This window comes from Gobio gobio (genome assembly GCF_949357685.1).
Source record: "Gobio gobio genome assembly, chromosome: 24".
Lineage (NCBI taxonomy): Eukaryota > Metazoa > Chordata > Actinopteri > Cypriniformes > Gobionidae > Gobio > Gobio gobio.
Window position 1 is genome coordinate 9,823,112 of NC_137120.1, and position 20,725 is coordinate 9,843,836.

Sequence of the window (20,725 nt, forward strand, 5' to 3'; positions counted from 1 at the left end):
ATTTGTAACTGTAATAAGCAGCTTTCTTTATTTATGTCAGGGCTATGGAAATATCACTTCTTAATCAATCAATCAATAAAAATGTGTCAGTTCCTGGTAATGACAGAGAGGGTCAAGAGTGTGTTGTTGGTCAGAGGGTCCTGTTTATGGAATTAGATTTGTTTAAAAAAAAAAATGAACGAAACTTTATGAAACGAAACGAAACTTTATAAAACTGAACAAAACTTTTTCAGAAACTATCAAAAATATCCATTACAAAAGAAGAAAAACACATTGAAAATGAAAAAAATTAACTCAGTCACACAAATTTAACAGGATATTCAAATATGCTTCATTCTTTGTTAATGTTTTTCAAAGATTCGTTTTCATTGCCACAGATTTCGCTTTCGCTTCGCAGTTTTTCGCTTGCAGTTTTGACACAAACATCTCGTGGGGGCGGGCTTAACAGTGATCTACTCTGATTGGATAGTGAGCTTTCGATGGACAGGTGCTCTCTGACCTAGAAGTATAGAGGTCACTCAGTGGCGCACACATTGGAAAACCTTTGCGTTGCTTTGCATAAAGTTTATACAAGTTTGTAAAGAATTTCTAAACAATTTAGTTTATTAGTTTAAAGATGAGCTCTCAGGAGAGACACGGAGCGGCGGCGGCATCATCTTCATCATCTTCCTCCTCCGCTTGTTCTTCAAGGCAGTTTGAAGTTCTGTGTTACTGAAGTAACCAATAACATCCATTAAAGTTGTATCCATGTACTGTTCTACTGTTCTACTGACGTCATTAAAGAAGGAAGTAGAGGGATGTAGTCCAAGCCGGCCGTTCGCTTTGAAAGGGAACTTCTGTTAAATAAAATATCTCGCTTGGCATTGAACTTTGAGCTTTATAATTTTACAGGGATTATTTATGCTCTAACAGCAACATTACACACTAACTAAAGTTTGAACAGTGGGATCACGAAGAACGGGACCTTTAAAATAGTCTAGCAATATATCAAAAACAGATCGATCTGCCTTGTGAAACAGATACACATTCAAAACTGGTTTTGATACACGATATCATACAGGTTTAAGAGCAGTTATCAACGTAGCACGCGCTGCTAAGCTAAACCGACGTACTGGGAACTGTCTTAATAAAAAAACATGAATGACGTGATGTCTAAATACAATGAAATCTAAAGTACCCTACATTGAATTAATAACTTGTCTGTCACAAATTATGTTTTAGTTAAAACATCATTGCAGTAGAATACTACTGGAAAACAGTTATTTTAATGTGATATGGTTAAAAAATGTAAACTTTTAGATGAAAATCAATAGCATAATGCAGCCATAATTAAATAATAATGCATGCATGTTTAAAAACTGTATGAATAGCAGATTTTAGTTATAGCTGATAAAACACACCGATACCACATTGCATGTTTAAAGCATCATTGCCTAACATCATAGCATTAAATATAGAGAAAAAATACACACAGTTTTGCATTTTTGATTAGAAAGAGATGATGAACTGAGATGCTGTGGTCAAGTTTGTCCAGAAATATATGATGAGTTTGCTTTTCCCACACCTGTATTTATTGATCATGGCAAATATTGGAGAAAAAACACTGTTGTGTCCAATAGATGGAGCCATTGCACTATGAATTTTATTACATTATCTCATGACTCGACCATGACCTTTGGGGCCTCACTGGATGCTTTTTCACTTGAGACTGTCACAGGCAGCCAGCTCCTACGGATGTACTACGCTGCTAAAAGATTATAATTGGGTAGTAAATTAGGAGAGATCTAAAGCGGTATATGGTTATTTACCTGAACCTGTCACACACACACACACACACATACACGCAGCACCCCTACGGCTTCAAAAGACATGATATATTGTGAATCCTGTTTCATACATTGCATTGCTTCATAAGCAGTATGTATCTTCATAAGCAACTCTATAAACCATACATGGGCAATATACGGCCCGGGGGCCGGATCCGACCCGCATAGTGCTTCAATCCGGCCCCCGCGATGCGCTCGATGTGCTGGCAATTTGGATGAAAGTTGAATTTTTGTATTCAGGATTACAAATGAAATGTTTAAGCTTTTGATCGTTATGGTCGCATATATGGGATTTTTACTTCTGTGCCCCTGAGAGTACGGTCCCACATGGTATTTAGGATGTTCAGTGACGTCGCATGACTGCCGGATTCAAACTGTGCTGTTGCGCGTTAGTTGGCGCTGAGCCAGAGACGGACGAGCTCAGCCTCAGCGCTGTCATATATCACAACTATGCAGTTTTTTCCTACCTCATAATGTTTATTTTAGGTTTCAGACATTTCAATAGACATTAGCACGAGTAAAACAATACATTTAGAGTTTGTAAAATACACACTGATGTCTGTGGAAGCAGCAATAACAATCTATTCAAATATAATTTTTCCGAAGTGATATTATATCAGACAAACATAGTGGAAGTAACTATTAAGTCTACTCTATTCTTGTTACAGTTCACCGGCCACTTTCTTGCAAGTATTTCGGGAGAAACTGATGACCCTGATTCTCGGAATAAAAGCGATGCATCTGTAATAGTGTTATTGTGGGTGCGGTGTCACGTGACAAATATGACGCATCGCCATGGAAACATTAAGGGGGAACAATCTAAAATAGGAATCGCCTTGAAAAAACTCACTGGGGACGCTGGCTTATCTTTTTATTAAGCTAGTTATCAGTGTGTATTGATCATTGATGGTATAAAGTTAAACAACATTGTTCAGTTTCATGTTGCTATTTCTTATGCATGTCCTGTAGATGGTGATGATGATACAGATTACAGCTACATCAAATTTACATTTTGTGAGACGCATAGGACTATTCCATGTTGTTAATTCTTTCAAGCAAACATTTGTGTGATGACGTTGATCTGCACTTAAATTGTGTTCTATTTTATAAAAGATTTAAACAACATATGTTAAAAAAAGAAATTACAAAAAAAGGAATAATAACAAGTGAAATAAGATGAATATGTTTTTCATTCAGTGATGAAGTTATCCCCAATTAAATTTGATAATTCCAAGCCAGATTGCCTGAAGTCTGTATGTTAATCTAACCTGCACACATACATTTGCAGTTTTGTTAATAGTTTTCGATCTTGAATAGCTACAGCTGGTATGAATGACAGTTGAACAATATGCAGGGTAGTGTAAATTAATCCTTTTAAGTAAATCCAGTTATTGTAACCTTAGAGTAGACTATGTCAGACAGGCCTAGCAAAAATATCAGGCCTTGAAATAGGCTGGCAAAAGTAAAAGTAACTGTAGCATTATACATATCTGCATTTAATTAATTTGTACGATTTAATCATGTAACTATGTTTAATTGCAATTGTCCAAAGTGTGGCCCTCCGTTTACTTTGCCAAAGTAACTGTGGCCCTCAGACTAAAACTGTTGCCCACCCCTGCTATAAACATTTGGATTTTTTAGTAAGCTATTTTATAAACATTCAACTTTTGTGAGGTATATTTTCATTTATATTATTTTAAAAGAACAGAATGTTTGTGTGTGATACACTTCACAGTTTTCACAGGCTCTGGAATGTGGAGGGTGGGAGGGAGATCCTGATTACAGCGACATCAAAAAACTCAAACCTTCTGTCAAAACATGATATATTATACCATCTTCAAAAAAACCAACCTTCTGTCACAAACTTAAAAAAAAACTCGAACCTTCTGTCACAAACTTCAAAAACATGAATTATTATACCATCTTCAAAAAAACCAACCTTCTGTCACAAACTTAAAAAAAAACTCGAACCTTCTGTCACAAACTTCAAAAACATGAATTATTATACCATCTTCAAAAAAACCCTAAACCTTCTGTCAAAAACTTAAAAAAAACTCAAACCTTCTGTCAAAACATGATATATTATAGGGGAGGGGAAACAACAAGGTCAAAGGTCATTCTGACCTATACCGGATGGCCCCCCTAACTCGGAAGCCCCGTCCCTAAAGGTCAAAGCCATTTTGGCATTAGGTGTAGCATAAGTGCTATGGACGTGCTACTTGGCCGTCAGATGTCGAGCGTCTGCTTGGTGTGCCAGCTAGGGCAACTTTGGACCCAGACGCTGCCGACGTGAGTCAACTCTGCAGTCTGCTTTCATCGCTACTAGTTGGCCGGCGTCATGTTTGGTGTGTTCCTTGCTTTATGATAGGCGTGGTGTAGCGATCAACGTCATTTGCGCGTGAAGAAGAAAGCGGCACAGTAAACAACAATGGACGACATACAGCCCATCTTGTTCTTGCTTCTCGGCGTGTGGCTGTTGTCACAAGAAGAAGACATGCTTTGTTTGAGCCAAAGCCCGATGATGCAAGGAAAAACAGTTGAAAAAAGCACATGCAAGTGACGATTCTCTGTCAACCATTCAACGTTCTGCAGTGAGTCTAGCTCCACCCTTTAGTACGGGACTACTGTGCTAGGTACCCTAATGGAAGGGTGCCAAAAAAGTGATACGGTACGGTTTGGAATTTGGGAACCATTCACAACTTCTGACAATGGAAATAGCAAAAATTGCGCACTGAACTGTGCTGACCGTACCACTCCATGGAAATGAATGAGTCAGTTCAGGAAATTATGCATCAAGGATTCATACTCACAGAAATCTGCTACACCTTGTAAATTGCTTACTTGTTGACCAACTTGTACCTGTTAAATCACCGGTATCTGAGATGCCAACTGAAGCCAGGAAAGAACCAAACATTTGTGTACATATATGTTATTTGCTTATTGTCAATCTAAGTTTTTTCTTCAACTTGCTTATGAATACTATTGTTTAAAAATATCTTGATGGATTTGAACGCAATTGAAAGACAATGCAAAGGACTGATGAACATTTCCTCTCTGTCATTTACTTCTTACAGCTAGCAGCCAGGAAAACATCTGGTGTATTATTTAGCTTTCAACCTCTGTATGTTATCAAAGATGCATGATGGGTAAAAGCCTAGTTTGACCTCTGACTCCAATTTGACTGTTTTTGCTTGTTTTTGACTGCAAAGCTGTATTGTGAGGGCATCAACTGCGAGGTTCATTAAAAGCAGGACAGGAAGACACTCTTAACCTACAAACACACATGCACTGACTTTCCCACACATGGCCAGGCCACTCTCACCTACAAACTGTTTGCAAAAGTTTAAAACCACATTTTTTAGATTAGATTAGATTAGATTCAACTTTATTGTCATTACACAAGTACAAGTACAAGGCAACGAAATGCAGTTTAGGTCTAACCAGAAGTGCAATAGCAGCAAGTGCAGGATATACAACGTTTGCATAAGTGCAGGACATGGATATGTACTGAGTATATATAAATATGTCTATAAATAGAGAGATGGTTATTACTATAAACAGAATTTACAGGTGAATATGTACAGTGAATAATATACAGATGGTTAATACTATAAACAGAATTTACAGGTGGATATGTACTATGAATATAATATAATATACAGATGGCTATTACTATAAACAGAATTTTACAGATAGAGGTATACAATGATATGTTAGGCTAAAATTAGGAATATGGCAGTGGATTAAGGTAGTGCAATAAATTATGGACAGAAGCTATTCGAAAAAAAAGTGTAAAAGTGCAGTGGAAGTGATTGCATATTACAGTTAGAAGTACGGTGCAAAATACAAATGTAAACAGTAGGTACTGTAAATAACAGTCGGCAGTGCAAATGAGCATAATCCAGTTACGGTGTGGTAGTGCAAAATGAATAAGTAAACAGTTGTTACTGTAATAAAGAGTCGGTAGTGCAAATAACAAAGTGAAGGTGGATGTGAGGTAGGAGAGTTATCAGTATATGAGGGGAGTGGATCAGCGGGGGTTTGAGTTCAATAAAGAGACAGCTCTGGGGAAAAAACTGTTCTTAAGTCTGCTGGTCCTGGTCCGGTGGATCCTGAAACGCCTGCCGGAGGGCAGGAGAGAAAACAGTCTGTGGGCTGGGTGAGAGGAGTCCTTGAGGATGCTGCGAGCTCGATGCAGGCAGCGTTTCCTCTGGATGTGCTCGATGGCAGGTAGTAGAGTCCCTGTGATGCGCTGGGCAGTTTTCACCACCCGCTGCAGTGCCTTGCGCTCCGCAACAGAGCAGCTCCCATACCATACTGCGACACAGTTGGTCAGGATGCTTTCTATTGCGCAGCGATAGAAGTTCACCAGGATAGCCGAGGAGAGCTGATTCTTCCTCAGTGTCCTCAGGAAGAAGAGGCGCTGGTGAGCCTTCTTGACCAGGCTGGAGGTGTTGGTCGTCCACGACATGTCCGCTGAGATGTGGATCCCCAGGAACTTGAAACTGGAGACACGTTCAACAGCCATTCCATTGATGTGGATGGTGTCGTGTGTGCCTCTTGACTCCTTCCTGAAGTCCACGATGATTTCTGTAGAACACCAACCACAGCAGGTTTCATTTTGACTAGGTTGAGCTGCTTTAGTGTCATACCGATGTGAGATGGTAGATCGTTCTATCTTTTTTTTTTTTTACAATACATAACTGATAATTGATTTATTGAATCATAAGCAAAATCTCTACTTCAGCATGATATTCAGGAAGATGAACCCAATATTCCACTCTTACAATTGTTCATATTTAACACACTTCTTTTGAAAAATGCTCATTGTTAAATGATAGAATAAAGAATGTTTTGTACTATATTAAGTCTTAATAAGAGCCAGAAGAGCATTTATCCATATATCTTTTGTAAAGAGCCTGTACATTTGACACACTAGGAGGGTCAAACGCTGTCGTGGGAGGATCCACACACACCACATTAACAGCTAGAGTGTTTTAGGAAGACAGTGATCAGACTTTTCACTGAGCAAATGAAGACAATGTTTCACGTGTTTGTTTTGTGCTGGTGGAGTCTGACTGGTAAGTTATACATATAGAATATATAATATCAGTAATATTCTTCACACGTTAAAAGATTTGCTAGTGAATGTAACTTCAACTAGAGGAGACATGGAGAACAAATCCTCCATTAAACCACTTTTAAATCTCCAGCCATTGTAGATCGCCTCTAGATAGCAGATACAACTATCAGAAGCCTTAATCTGTGTAAAATCTGTGTTCATCAGGTGTGTTTGGTGAGTCAGTGTCAGTGATGGAGGGAGATTCTGTCACTTTACACACCGTTACTGAAATACATGAAGACGACGACGTAGTGTGGAACTTTAGAGCTGAAAAATCTCCCATAGCTAAAATAAAAATAAAGAAGCAAATCTTCCCCACATACAACGATGTTCCTGGTGGGAGATTTAGAGACAGACTGAAGCTGGACGATCAAACTGGAACTCTGACCATCACAAACATCACAACTGAACATGCTGGAGATTATCATCTACTGATAAGTGGAGCTGAACTATCAGCAAAAACATTCAGTGTTTCCGTCTATGGTGAGTAGAGATCATTCGTCCAAACGTTCAAGTATTATTGTTTAATTAAAGGAATATTTAGTACAAATTAAGTTCAATCAACAGCATTTGTGGTGTATACTGCAGACTACCAAAAATATTAAAATATAAAAAATTTCCTTTTATATTTTGCTTTTTGTAAGCAAAACTCAAGGTTATGTTGAGGAATTTTTGGAGGATTTAAAAAGCAGAAATGTGAAGCTTATACATTTTATTAAATTGTAACTTTGCCAATTTATAAACCGTTTTGTATTGTTACAATGCCATACGTAAATGAACAATGTTTATTAGTTCTCTGTGTTACCTGGACAGAGGAATGCATGTTTATTTGTCGGTAAAGTCAAAGACTTTTGTCAGCTCCAGGGCTTTCGTGAAAACAAAAGATCATACTTTTGTATTTTTGTATCCCCGCCCACAGAAAGTAGGATTGACAGTGGGTTAATAACAGAACTTTGTGTAAGGGAAAGTTTTTCACTGAAAACTGTATTGTACATTGTCTACTATTTAAAAAAAAAAAAACTTTCCTTTCCTCTTTTCCTCCTCTTTCCTGCCCTACCCTTGCCTGTGCTACACTGAGAAATGTACACGGACCAAGTATTTCAGGCACTTGTTGCGCTCACTCGACTCTTCACGACCAATCGCTTATTGTACCCCCAAGTTGTAAGTCGCTTTGGATAAAAGCGTCTGCTAAATGCATAAATGTAAATGTAAATGTAAAACAACACGTTCGTTCTCTCCGTATTTATCATTCTTTGCAGCCTTTAGCCGCTGCCTACAACACACTGGAACCTTCTCTGAAACCAAAAGTAACTCACTTCCACTAAACATTTACTCTTTGAATTCTTGCACTGGAAACCATACAAGTCAACACCATTATGACAACAAGTTTGCTACTAAAGCAAGGCAATATTTGACTCGGATAATAAGCGTATCCCACCATGGGGGGGGGGGGGGGTACGGGGTGGGAATCAAGCCGTCTCCATTGACTTTGTATCACGTGAGGCTGCCTCCTTGTGATTTCTGACTTATAACAAAAAACAGAACAATGTCTAAAAGCTGCTATGTGACAAGGTGTACAGTAAACAAGCTAAAAAACACAGAACCAAAAACCCAGAAGTTTTTCTAAGCTGTTGACTCAAAAAACAAGCGTTTAAGGACACAAAAGTGGATACAGGCAATTGAGACAAGAGCGCGACATGTTATAACATGTAATATAAATATTACACTGAGAACTACACCCGCTGGAAGGGCAACGTAATCAGCGTTCAGGTATAATATAATATATAAAACTGACATTTGGATATTTGACTTAAAGGATTAGTTCACTTCAAAATTGTGACCCTATTCCTCAGCTGGGATCACGTGCTGAGTGTCTGGAGCCCATTTGAAACTGCATTGATTTTGACCTTCAACATTTTGGTTGCAATTGAAAACCATTATATGAAAAAAAATCCTGGAACGTTTTGCTATAAAAAAAAAATCTAATTTCTTTTCGACTGAAGAAAGAAAGACATGAACATCTTGGATGAGATGGGGGTGAGTAAATTATCAGGGAATTTTCATTTTGAAGTGAACTAATCCTTTAACAGTGACAAAATGTTTACTGCACACATAGGCATACTGAGTGTCAGGATCCCACAATGTACCTATTCCTGCTGAACCTTCATGTCTTATTGACTGTATTACTTTTGTCTCCTTAAACACTTAAAACAATATAAAGACATGTAGACAATAATTTGTGGAGGGAAAGTGTTTGTTTGATCTACAGCGCATTCTTTACATGCTTCACCTTTAATGGCTCGTTTCCACAGAGCGGTACGGTTCAGTACAGTACAGTACGATTCAGGACTGTAAACCCTGATCCGGCTTGCGTTTCCACCACCAACAGTCTCCTTAAGCCTGGAACACACCACGTTGGTCTTCGTCGGCTATTTTTCAGCCGATTCGACATGTTGAATCGGCGTCTGCGCTCGTTGGTCAGTCGGGCCATCTGATCGTTCTGATTGGCTGTTCTGCTAGCGAACCAGTGCACAAGAAAAAACCCCAGAAGTGACCGTCTGTGGTGAGCGAGATTACGAGGTGCTTTGTTTATATAGGGTGTACCATAGATATCCATAATAAATGCTAGATGTCTCGTCCGCGCTGCTGGCCAATGGAGGTTGACGTCCACACCTGGCAGCCATCTTGTCACAGGCAGCTCGCTCACTCGTAACATTGTTTTCATGGGTGCTTGCACTTTTTAAATAACCATAACTTGCTCAATTTTCTACCGATTTTCAAACTGTTTGGTTTGTTTTCTCCTGTTTGGAGTTATGACACTGCATACTTATGAAAAATGATTCATAATTTGTTCAATCATCCATAATTATAGCCACGTTAATAACGTTTGTAAGAAACCAAACCATTTGTAAATCCGTCAAGATTTCAGTGAGATAAGAGTAGTGTTCGTGCAGATCACTCGCCTTACATCAGGTACCACTGCCTGTGACAAGATGGCCGCCGGTGATGACGTTAGAAACTCCACCGTAAGACATCTAGCCTTTATTATGGATATCTATGGGATATACAGGGTAGCTCTTCAATTTTCCAGTTTTGAATAAAGAAAACAGACTACTGCCACCAGCTGGTATGAAAAGCTATTTACTCTTAAGGGGGTCGCACACCGGACGTGAAGCTCAACGACGCGCCGTGCAGCGTTGCGCCGCGTCTCAGGTATCTCACACCCGATGTGCACATTCTATACGCGCAAGCTAAATTTTGAATCGACTTCTGACAGAAGAGCTGTACGATGGGTGAGTTCTTGTAGCACAGAGTGAAATCAGTATGTACATTGACGATTTGAGGTAAATATAATATTTAATATAAAACCTTGAAATGGCAGGAGTCGTAGCTGGGCGCCATGGACAGGTACCGAATTTTATAGACGCTGCGCGGCGCATCCGGTGTGCGACCCCCTTTACGCAGAACGGACGTGCTACTTGGCCATCGGATGTCGAGCGTCTGCTTGGTGTGCCAGCTAGGGCAACTTTGGACCCAGACGCTGCCGACGTGAGTCAACTCTGCAGTCTGCTTTCATCGCTACTAGTTGGTCGGCGTCGGTTTGGTGTGTTCCTTGCTTTATGATAGGCGTGGTGTAGCGATCAACGTCATTTGCGCGTGAAGAAGAAAGCGGCACAGTAAACAACAATGGACGACATACAGCAGATCTTGTTATTGCTTCTCGGCGTGTGGCTGTTGTCACAAGAAGAAGACATGCTTTGTTTGAGCCAAAGCTGCAGGATGCAAGGAAAAACAGTCGAAAAAAGCACATGCAAGTGACGATTCTCTGTCAACCATTCAACGTTCTGCCATGAGCAGTGATGCCATTAACGCGTTACTCTAATCTGACTACTTTTTTCCAGTAACAAGTAATCTAATGCGTTACTATTTCCAAACCAGTTATCAGATTAAAGTAATTTATTTATATTAAAGTCACAGTGAGTTACTATTTTAGTCATTTTCCTTAGTAAAAATATATATTTTTGCTTTCTTCTTGCATCTCGGGGAGAGTATTTACCCGTATTTCCTCAAATAAAAGCATGTAGTCAATTAAACGCTGGGCCTCTGACAGTGGCCGGGAGCGTGGCCAGCACGAACAAATAAAGGCCGGTCTTAAATTAAGGCCGTGGAAAAATTAGTGTTGGTAATCTCCTAAATGCCTTTAATTTAATGTGCATGTAAATTCATCGTAATGTACAGTAGGGTTGTGCAGAAGGAGCGAAACCATCATGACCATCGCCCCCCGTTGCGAGTGCGACGCACACTAATCCTGGTCTCTTCTATAGTTAACCTAAAAACTTTGCAGGGATTGCTCTGTAAATTAAATAGAGAATATAACTGATGCATATATGCTATTTTAAATACTGTAGTCTATAAGTAAGACACTCTTAACCTACAAACTAAACACACATGCACTGACTTTCCCACACATGGCCAGGCCACTCTCACCTAGGAGGCAGCCTCACGCAATACAAAGTCAACAGAGAGCGTTGGATTGTGTGTGTGTCCACAAACCCCCCCCCCCCCCCCCCCCCCAACCCTCACTGACTATCGACACACTAATCAATCACTCAACATACTGAACCAAAAATAATATTCTTGACTTAGGCTACTTCTTGAGATTTACCCATATTCCTTTTTATTCTGTCATGTTTTCTAGCTCGTCTGCCTGTTCCTGTCATCAGCAGAAACTCTTCACAATGTCCTTCAACTTCTTCTTCATCATCATCATCCTCAAATTGTTCACTGGTGTGTTCAGTGGTGAATGTGAGTCATGTGACTCTCTCCTGGTACAAAGGAAACAGTTTATTGTCCAGCATCAGTGTGTCTGATCTCAGCATCAGTCTCTCTCTACCTCTGGAGGTGGAATATCAGGATAACAACACCTACAGCTGTGTGCTCAACAATCCCATCAGCAACCAGACTCAACATCTGGACATCACTCAACTCTGTCACACATGTGCAGGTACGGCAGCATGGCTGATATAATAATTAAGCTGATCTATGAAGTATAGTGCTTTTGATATTTTATTTAATGTTCATTGTAGATCAAATAGACAGATTCACTCACACTAAAGGCTCATTTTGTCCATTACAGGTCAAGATATGCCTTTACTGTACATCGTGTTGATCTCTGCGGCTGCCGCTGCATCTCTGCTGATTGTTGCTGTAGTCGTGATGTACTGCATCTGCAAGAAATGTAGAAAAACAGGTCAGGAAAGCAAGCAAATAAAGGGTTAATTCACCCAAAAATGAAAATTAGCATGATTTACTCAATCTCATGTCATCCTAGGTGTATATGACATTCTTCTTTCAGACAAATATAATCGGAGTTATATTAAACAATGCCATGGCTCTCCCAAGCTTTATAATGGCAGTGAATGGCTGTTTCTGTTAAAAGTCCATAAAAGTGCATCTATCCATCATAAGTGCTCCACACGTCTCCAGGGTGTTAATAAAGGCCTTCTGAAGCAAAGCGATGTGTTTGTGTGAGGAAAAATATCCATATTTAAAACTTTATAAACTAAAATAAATAGCTTCCGACAGATGGCCGTACTCATCGATTTACGGCAAAAGAGTGACCCCTAACCTGACGTATGCGTATTGACGAACGCAGAAGCGCAGAGGATAGAGCAAAACAAAACACCAGTCATGAATTAGAGTCTAAAGCGATAATTTTTAAAGAGAAATGCCGGAGGATTTCGATATAAGAGAAGAGAAACTTGAGTTTATTGCCCAGGCCTATTTGTTTGAACCGCGAGAGGCGTCAAAGCTTGCGCTCCTCCTACATCCTGCGTCATATATCGCGTCAGGGGTTATTCTTTTGCCGTAAGTCAACTTGCGTAGGCCATCTGCCGGAAGCTAGTTATTTTAGTTTTTAAAGTTTTAAATGTGGATATTTTTCTTACACAAACGCATCGCTTCGCTTCTTTATTAAGCCCCCGGAGCCATGTGGAGCAGTTTATGATGGATAGATGCACTTTTATGATGGATAGATGCACTTTTATGAACTTCAAAACAGAAATAAAGCTTGGAAGAGCCTGGACATTTTATAATATTACTCAGATTGTATTCGTCTGAAAGAAGAATGGCATATACAGGTGCTGGTCATTTAATTAGAATATCATCAAAAAGTTGATTTATTTCACTAATTCCATTCAAAAAGTGAAACTTGTATATTATATTCATTCATTACACACAGACTGATATATTTCAAATGTTTATTTCTTTTAATTTTGATGGTTATAACTGACAACTAAGGAAAATCCCAAATTCAGTATCTCAGAAAATTAGAATATTGTGAAAAGGTTCAATATTGAAGACACCTGGTGCCACACTCTAATCAGCTAATTAACTCAAAATACCTGCAAATGTCTTTAATGGTCTCTCAGTCTAGTTCTGTAGGCTACACAATCATGGGGAAGACTGCTGACTTGACAGTTGTCCAAAAGACCACCACTGAGGTCATTGCAAAAGAGGCTGGCTGTTCACAGAGCTCTGTGTCCAAGCACACTAATAGAGAGGCGAAGGGAAGGAAATAATGTGGTAGAAAAAAAAGTGTACAAGCAATAGGGATAACCGCACCCTGGAGAGGATTGTGAAACAACAAATCCTACAAAGAGTGCAGCTGGAGTCAGTGCTTCAAGAACCACTATGCACAGACGTATGCAAGACATGGGTTTCAGCTGTCGCATTCCTTTTGTCAAGCCACTCTTGAACAACAGACAGCGTCAGAAGCGTCTCGCCTGGGCTAAAGACAAAAAGGACTGGACTGCTGCTGAGTGGTCCAAAGTTATGTTCTCTGATGAAAGTAAATTTTGCATTTCCTTTGGAAATCAGGGTCCCATGCCATGACTGCATGCCACGCCGCATTGCTGCAGTAATTCAGGCAAAAGGAGCCCCAACTAAGTATTTAGTATGGTACATGCTCATACTTTCCATGTTCATACTTTTCAGTTGGCCAAGATTTCTAAAAATCCTTTCTTTGTATTGGTCTTGAGTAATATTCTAATTTTCTGAGATACTGAATTTGGGATTTTCCTTAGTTGTCTGTTATAATCATCAAAATTAAAAGAAATAAACATTTGAAATATATCAGTCTGTGTGTAATGAATGAATATAATATACAAGTTTCACCTTTTGATGATATTCTAATTATATGACCAGCACCTGTACACCTAGGATGACTTAAGGGAGTAAATCATGGGCTAATTTTCATTTTTTGGGTGAAATGAAATTAATTTAATGCTTATGTTGAAATATGTACCCTATCTTTTTAAAGCACAAATTTCAATATCATTTTGAAAACTTTGTTTTGACACATCTGTGGTTATTGTTAATGCAGTCGATACCCGTGAGAAAGACAGAACTGATTCAACATGGTGTAAGCCAACAACACGAAAAATGGTAAGATCGACTGAGTTGCAACAAGTTGTTGCAGTCAGTCTGACTGAACCTTGCTCATTGATTTTTTTTGTATGCAGCATGCATCAGATGGTCAGTGGACAGATGTCGGTGGTCAGCCTTGATTTGTATTACCTTCAATGGGTAACAGCTCTAAAAGCACGCTTTTTAATGCCATTTAAAAATGTTTGCACCTCAGTGGAAATACTAACAGCATTTCCATTTTGCAGTTATAAATTAAATTGCACTAATCAAATGTATTAGCATGCTCCACAGTATTTATGTTCACCCAATAACAATAAAATGTTAAGCTATAGTAATTGGTAAACTATTGTTATATTCAGTGAGTTGATCCAAAACAAATGCAAAAGTAAAAGTAAAAATCTAAAAGTAGCTACTCACTGTAGGCTACAACCCCGCATGAGTTTCTTTTAAGCAGTAGAGCTATGTCAGCCTCAGTCGCCATTCATCACTTTCACACAGTACGTGTTTCACGGAAGAAAGAGAGTTTAGCCTTTTATTCATCGCATGTTATAACGGACTTCCGTGTTTGTCGTGGTCGGGGAGACTTGATGAGAAAGTGGTGCCTCGTCCTTCTTTAATCGCTGTCTTTCATGGCCACCGAGAACATTTTTCTCAATTTATAGAGCACATGTACACAGGAACAAAGGGGTAAGTTGACATTTGACACGGTGTCGTTAGGCGCCGGTATATGGTTCAAGGGCGCATGTAAATAGCCGAGCACCCACGGAAAAACACGAGCTATTCTCCATTCATTTCAACCAACCAACCAATCAAAAAAAAAAAAAGTCGATTGAAAATCGGGAACCTCTCTGATTGGTGTCAACAACCTGACACAAATGCTGTGTCCGAATTCGCCTACTTACTACCTAAAAGTAGCCTATGTACTCTTTTTGTGAAGTAAAAGTAGCCTCCATACTTTTGAGAGTGTAGCAGAAGAGTATAGGCTTGTTTGAGATGCGCCTCGCCTGTAATTCTGCCGAGACTAGGCAGCTGCAGTGAGGGGAGGAGTGAAACAAGTGCAGGCAAGCCGGACAGTTCTCTCTTCTCGTAGTGGAGCAGACATCTGCGAGATCAAAGACGGATATCGCGGGATTCACTCACACTCATGCGCTTTGTTGCTGATAAACGGGATGTAATTAACGTTCTGGGGCCCGTTCTTCGTACGTCGCTAACTCAGTTAGCTGGATTTGATTGTTGACGATTTAACATGATCTCGGATTGTTTGGTTCTTCGAAGCTCATCCTGGACTTGCTGTCATAGTAACAGGTCCGTAAGCTTAAACCTGCTCATGAGCAGGCTTATTTCATGTAAACAGGATTAGATTGCATCTTGAGGTGATACTTAAAATCTGTCCCAGCCACTGCTACTTTATTACAAGAGTTCATTACTGAACCAGGGGCAATAATAATAATAATTTTAAATAATAATAATAATATAAAAATGTTATAGGCCTATTGTATATGAGAATGTATATAATATTATAATGTTGTATATAATAATATAGACACAGCCATTTGATTGAGCGATTTATTTGTGATGGAATAATTACTTTATCATTTTATTGGAGGTTTACACACATGTTGTACAGTTAATATGAGCCGTGCATTAATTTAAGTGATCACAGATATTATGGGATGGCTTGATGCAGCGCAAGAGATGCAGATAATTTGATCTTGATCCTTAAGAAACTTTAATACTGTCACGTTGCAAATCTGCTCCAAATTGAATTAAAAATTAAATTACAACATTGAAATAAAAATGTAAGGGGTGTACAAATACTGTAGCCTATATACAAATACAAATACCCCTGGGGTCTGTTCTTCGTACCTCCCTTAATAAATTTGAGATGATTTGACAGATCCCAGTTCTTTTAATCGTGATAATTGATGTCTGGCTAATTTGGTTCTTCAAACGAATTTGCGGATTGGATTTAAATATCTGGATTAAATGATCTAAGATCACTGCGTGTTCTTGTTTTCCCTGAAGAGGGCAGATGCATCGATACTCGAAACCATGATCAGCAATGCAGCGATTGGCTGGCGTCAAGACAGCAACGTAATGACATCATATTATTAAAAACGCCACCTGGCAAAAAACGTGGCAAATTACACAAAAAAACCCACGAATATCTGGACCTTTATAAGGAAACAGCTAAACGACCAAACCAACATAAAAGTTATAATAGATCAATGATAAATGTTTTTTTTTTTTTTTTTTTAACATGATTACCAATTATTTATATTCACGATTTTATACAGTATTTGTACACTCTTTACAGTTTTATTTCAATGTTGTAATTCAATTTTTAATTCAATTGGAAGCAGATTTGTAACGTGACAGTATTAAAGTTTCTTAAGGGTCAAGATCAAATTCTCTGCATCTCCTGCGCTGCATCAAGCCATCCCATAATATCCGTCATCACTTAAATTAATGCACGGCTCAGATTAACTGTACAACATGTGTGCAAACCTCCAATAAAATTATAAAGTAATTATTCCATCACAAATAAATCGCTCAATCAAGTGGCTGTGTCTATAGCATTATACACAACATTATAATATTATATACATTCTCATGTACATATACAATTTAAAATTTGTATATTATTATTATTTAAAATTATTATTATTCAATAATGCCCCTGGTTCAATAATGAACTCTTGTAATAAAGTAGCAGTGGCTGGGACAGATTTTAAGTATAACCTCAAGGTGCAATCTAATCCTGTTTACATGAAATAGGCCGCTCGCGAGCAGGTTTAAGCTTATGGACCTGTTGCTATGACAGCAAGTCCAGGATGAACGTCGAAGAACCAAACAATCCAAGATCATGCCAAATCGTCAACAATCAAATCCGGCTAACTGAGTTAGCGAGGTACGAAGAACGGGCCCCAGTTGATTGTATATAAACATGAATATGATGAACAAGACACCCAACGTTTTTGTTATTCATTTTTATCAATCATTTTTACTGTAATTACATACATGTATGTTTTTATATATATTTTTTTATAAATATGACAACAACCACAACCCACAGAGAGATTCCACAGTCAGAAAGTTAAATTTGTGAATATTCACACATCATTTATATACACATAAAAACATGATATCAGATTTTTAAAATTAAACATTTTAAAAGAAAACCATATATCACGGTTGTTTCATTTCCATTCTTTTGGGCTAAATCAAGAAAAAAGTATACATTGTATTAATGAAACAAAAACACATCTGTACTAGACATGTGTGAATTTAATGTGGGGGAAAATAAATACTCTGAACCCCAAGTGGATATACATTTGCCCCGCTCTCCCCAATTTGCAGTCCGTGTGTTTCTCTTAGCGAGCTACAAATAACTTTTGTGTAATGAATTCATAAAACACACTACCGTATACAGGGAGAAAAATACTGTAAACTTGAAAAACGAACAACAAAGGTATAATTAACTGTAATGATGAGCATGTTAAAATGTTTCAAGGGGCAGTTGTTGCGTATGTGTATGTCACCTTGCTTAGCTCAGCTCATGGAAACAGAGGTGAACAATTTGTATATTTGTTTGGTAGTGTATTTGCACTTGTTTCCAAGAATGAACGAAAGAAAGAAAGAAAGAAATAATCCTAATCAGTGTGACAGTGTAGGGCTAAATCGCAATGAGGAAAAAAAGGATCTTGATATTCAAATAAGCTTTCTATTGGTCTTTTATTACATTATGGTAATGTGCCTAGCTTGTGACTCACACTCACACACTGATCTCATCTGACTGTATGAAACTTCAGTATGGCATTCAAAAAGGACCAAAAGTAACACTTTCTTTTTTGTTCTCGTCAGACCGCAAATATTGTACGACATAAAATTTTTCAAAAATCACTCAATATTAAATGAACAAACAAATAGCCCAAATAAACAAGCAGTAGGCTCCTAATCTCACAACAAATCATCAATAATGCACCTTTTCCAAAACATTCCAGCATATTTTCATATTTGTATTACAGTAGGGATGTGACAGTGAGGAAATGTATTAAATTATTTTATTACTATAAAAGCAAAACGACGGTGGCGACGGTGCCGCGGTGGGCAAGTGATGTAACCAGTGTTTTGCCTGAACACCGGCAACACCAACTATCGCATCAAGCCTAAATTACAATAGACAAACTCTCAAAGTATCCTTCCCTCTAGATATTAGTGTTGCAGATTAATGTGTGGTTCTTTAGCACTGAATATTACACTAGCTACAAGGCTGATTATCAGCGTAGCGATCGGACATCATTTGGATAAGCTGATGGCTTCCATACGGGTCAGTGGCTGTTGGCAATGCAACATGTGATCACGCTTTATGCAAATGATCCGTATGGGAACACAAACAGTCATCCGCCACCTAGTAAACTACTTTTGGTGTTAAAATTATAGGGAGCAACTACTGTTCCTCAAATTATGTTCACTTCCACTACTTTGATTCAGGACTGGGATTTTTAAGATATAGCAAATAAGCTATTTTACAGAAACTTTAATAAGGTCTTGTAAATGTAGGTCTGCAGTTAATATTAACTCCTGAGTTGATCTGAAGCAAATTTCCATTATAATTGCTTTATGTTTTTAAACTGTTGCATTATCAAGGCTCCTTATTGACTGTATTTTTTCTTTCAGAAATCAAAAAAGGAGGCTGTGTATGCAAATCGCCCCAAAAAATGATGACCAAATACTGTATCTACTGGAGTAAATGTAGAGCTCATATGGGACAATACCTCACCTCTTAGTTCACATGTATTGTCTGCCAGGATATTTTACTTGTCTCTGTTTTGTTTTTGCTGTTTGTACATAGTTTGATTTCATCTGTTTTCCATAGCATTGAAATATACAAACTTCCCTAACACTGTCACTTTGTCTACTCCTGTTCAAATAAAATAAAATTGAATATCGAATGCATAGCGGTGTACAACATCACACATGTGCTCTGCATTTTGGCAATTGTGGCAAGGAAATCATTGCTTTAGTGTCTAAAGCAGAAAATGTCCTCAGTAATAACAGGGCTACTTTTACCCAATAGGGTACGCTATAGATATAGAGGCGATAGTGGAGCTAACTAAATAAACACCACCTGATCACTGCCTGCTGATGCCTGATTATAAATGACAACAAACTCTATTAAAGACAGATTACTTTCAGATTACTATTTTCACACCTTTTAAAGATTCTTTTCACACAGTAAATCCTGAAATCGGCTAAAGCACATGTGATTCTTTCCTTTTTGTCCTGATCGTAGAGTTACTGCATCTGTAATGATAAATAGATATAATAAGAGATAATCGATTTTTACCTTTGACTCATATTTACATCTTTCTACTGTCCTCACTTCTATTCTTGTGTGGCGCCATCTGGTGAGTTTTTAATAACAGCAGCTTAAACAACATCACAGTACTATACAACAGGTGATTCATGCAGGCCCGGTTCCAGAATCAAATCACTGAGGGTGCTTCTGAAATTACTTAGGGTGCTCTAGTAAAGTGCAGATAGGCTAAGCAACGGCTCCACCATAGCAGTGTACAGTGAGAAATGTATGATTATTTATTTACAAGTCATCACTTTTACCACTAATCGGAATTTAAAAAATATTTTGCTACAAATTGTCTATTTACGTCTACTAACTATCATTACGTGCATTTATAACATCAGATGCCTGCACGTGGAACACGACGAATAAAAGAAGCCCAAAGTCGCGTGTTATACTCGGACTTGGCAACTATATAACACCAGTGACAAAATAACACCAACATTTTCCTATTTACTGTTGTTTTCATTTGGTCCGAACCAAGGGCAAACAATTATACATAGTACAACCCCAAATCAGAAAAAGTTGGGACAGTATGGAAAACGCACATACAAAACAAAAGAAGTGATTTCTAAATTTACTTTGACTTGTATTTCATTGCAGACAATATGAACACAAAATATTTAATGTTTTTTTTGGTCAACTTCATGTAATTTGTAAATATGCATCCTTTCCTGTCATTCCGACCTGCAACACATTTAAAAAAAAGTTGGGACAGGAGGAATTTAGGGCTAGTAATGAGGTAAAATGGTTAAATAATGATGTGATTTGAAACAGGTGATGTCAACAGGTGATTGTAATTATGATTTGGTACAAAAGCAGCATCCAAGAAAGGTCTAATCCTTTAGGAGCAAAGATGGGCCGAGGATCGCCAGTTTGCCAACAAATACGTGAGAAAATTATTGAAATGTTTAAAAACAATGTTCCTCAAATAAAGGTAGGAAGAGATTTGGATATTTCACATTCAACAGTGCATAACATAATTAA

The 20,725-nt window shown here is 38.2% G+C and overlaps 2 protein-coding genes across 7 annotated transcripts in view; one reads left to right on the top strand and one right to left on the bottom strand.

The window, feature by feature from the left end:
- LOC307120270 (uncharacterized protein) overlaps positions 1-20,725 on the bottom strand; it is a 911,732-nt gene that overhangs the window by 790,550 nt on the left and 100,457 nt on the right. The gene's annotated exons all lie outside the window — the stretch shown is intronic.
- LOC307120229 (SLAM family member 5-like) lies at positions 6,840-19,515 on the top strand. 3 transcript variants are annotated; one of them, XM_079807118.1, is made up of 7 exons: positions 6,840-6,907; positions 7,114-7,431; positions 11,648-11,953; positions 12,086-12,199; positions 14,333-14,394; positions 14,472-14,535; positions 19,057-19,515. In XM_079807118.1, exons 1-6 carry the CDS (start codon positions 6,859-6,861, stop codon positions 14,514-14,516), a joined length of 894 nt encoding a protein of 297 aa, XP_079663244.1. In that variant the 5' UTR covers positions 6,840-6,858; the 3' UTR covers positions 14,517-14,535; positions 19,057-19,515. The 3 variants fall into 3 exon arrangements, with proteins under 3 accessions (XP_079663244.1, XP_079663245.1, XP_079663243.1); XM_079807119.1 differs by lacking the exon at positions 14,472-14,535 and having other exon boundaries at positions 19,057-19,328; XM_079807117.1 differs by lacking the exon at positions 19,057-19,515 and having other exon boundaries at positions 14,333-15,187.

What these genes read in the sequence shown, in the direction of transcription:
- LOC307120229 (XM_079807117.1), top strand. Translation starts at nt 6,859, where the DNA reads ATGAAGACAATGTTTCACGTGTTTGTTTTGTGCTGGTGGAGTCTGACT. An exon ending in GTGCTGGTGGAGTCTGACTG is followed by an intron (nt 6,908 to 7,113) that starts GTAAGTTATACA and finishes TGTGTTCATCAG; the next exon opens with GTGTGTTTGGTGAGTCAGTG. An exon ending in ATTCAGTGTTTCCGTCTATG is followed by an intron (nt 7,432 to 11,647) that starts GTGAGTAGAGAT and finishes CATGTTTTCTAG; the next exon opens with CTCGTCTGCCTGTTCCTGTC.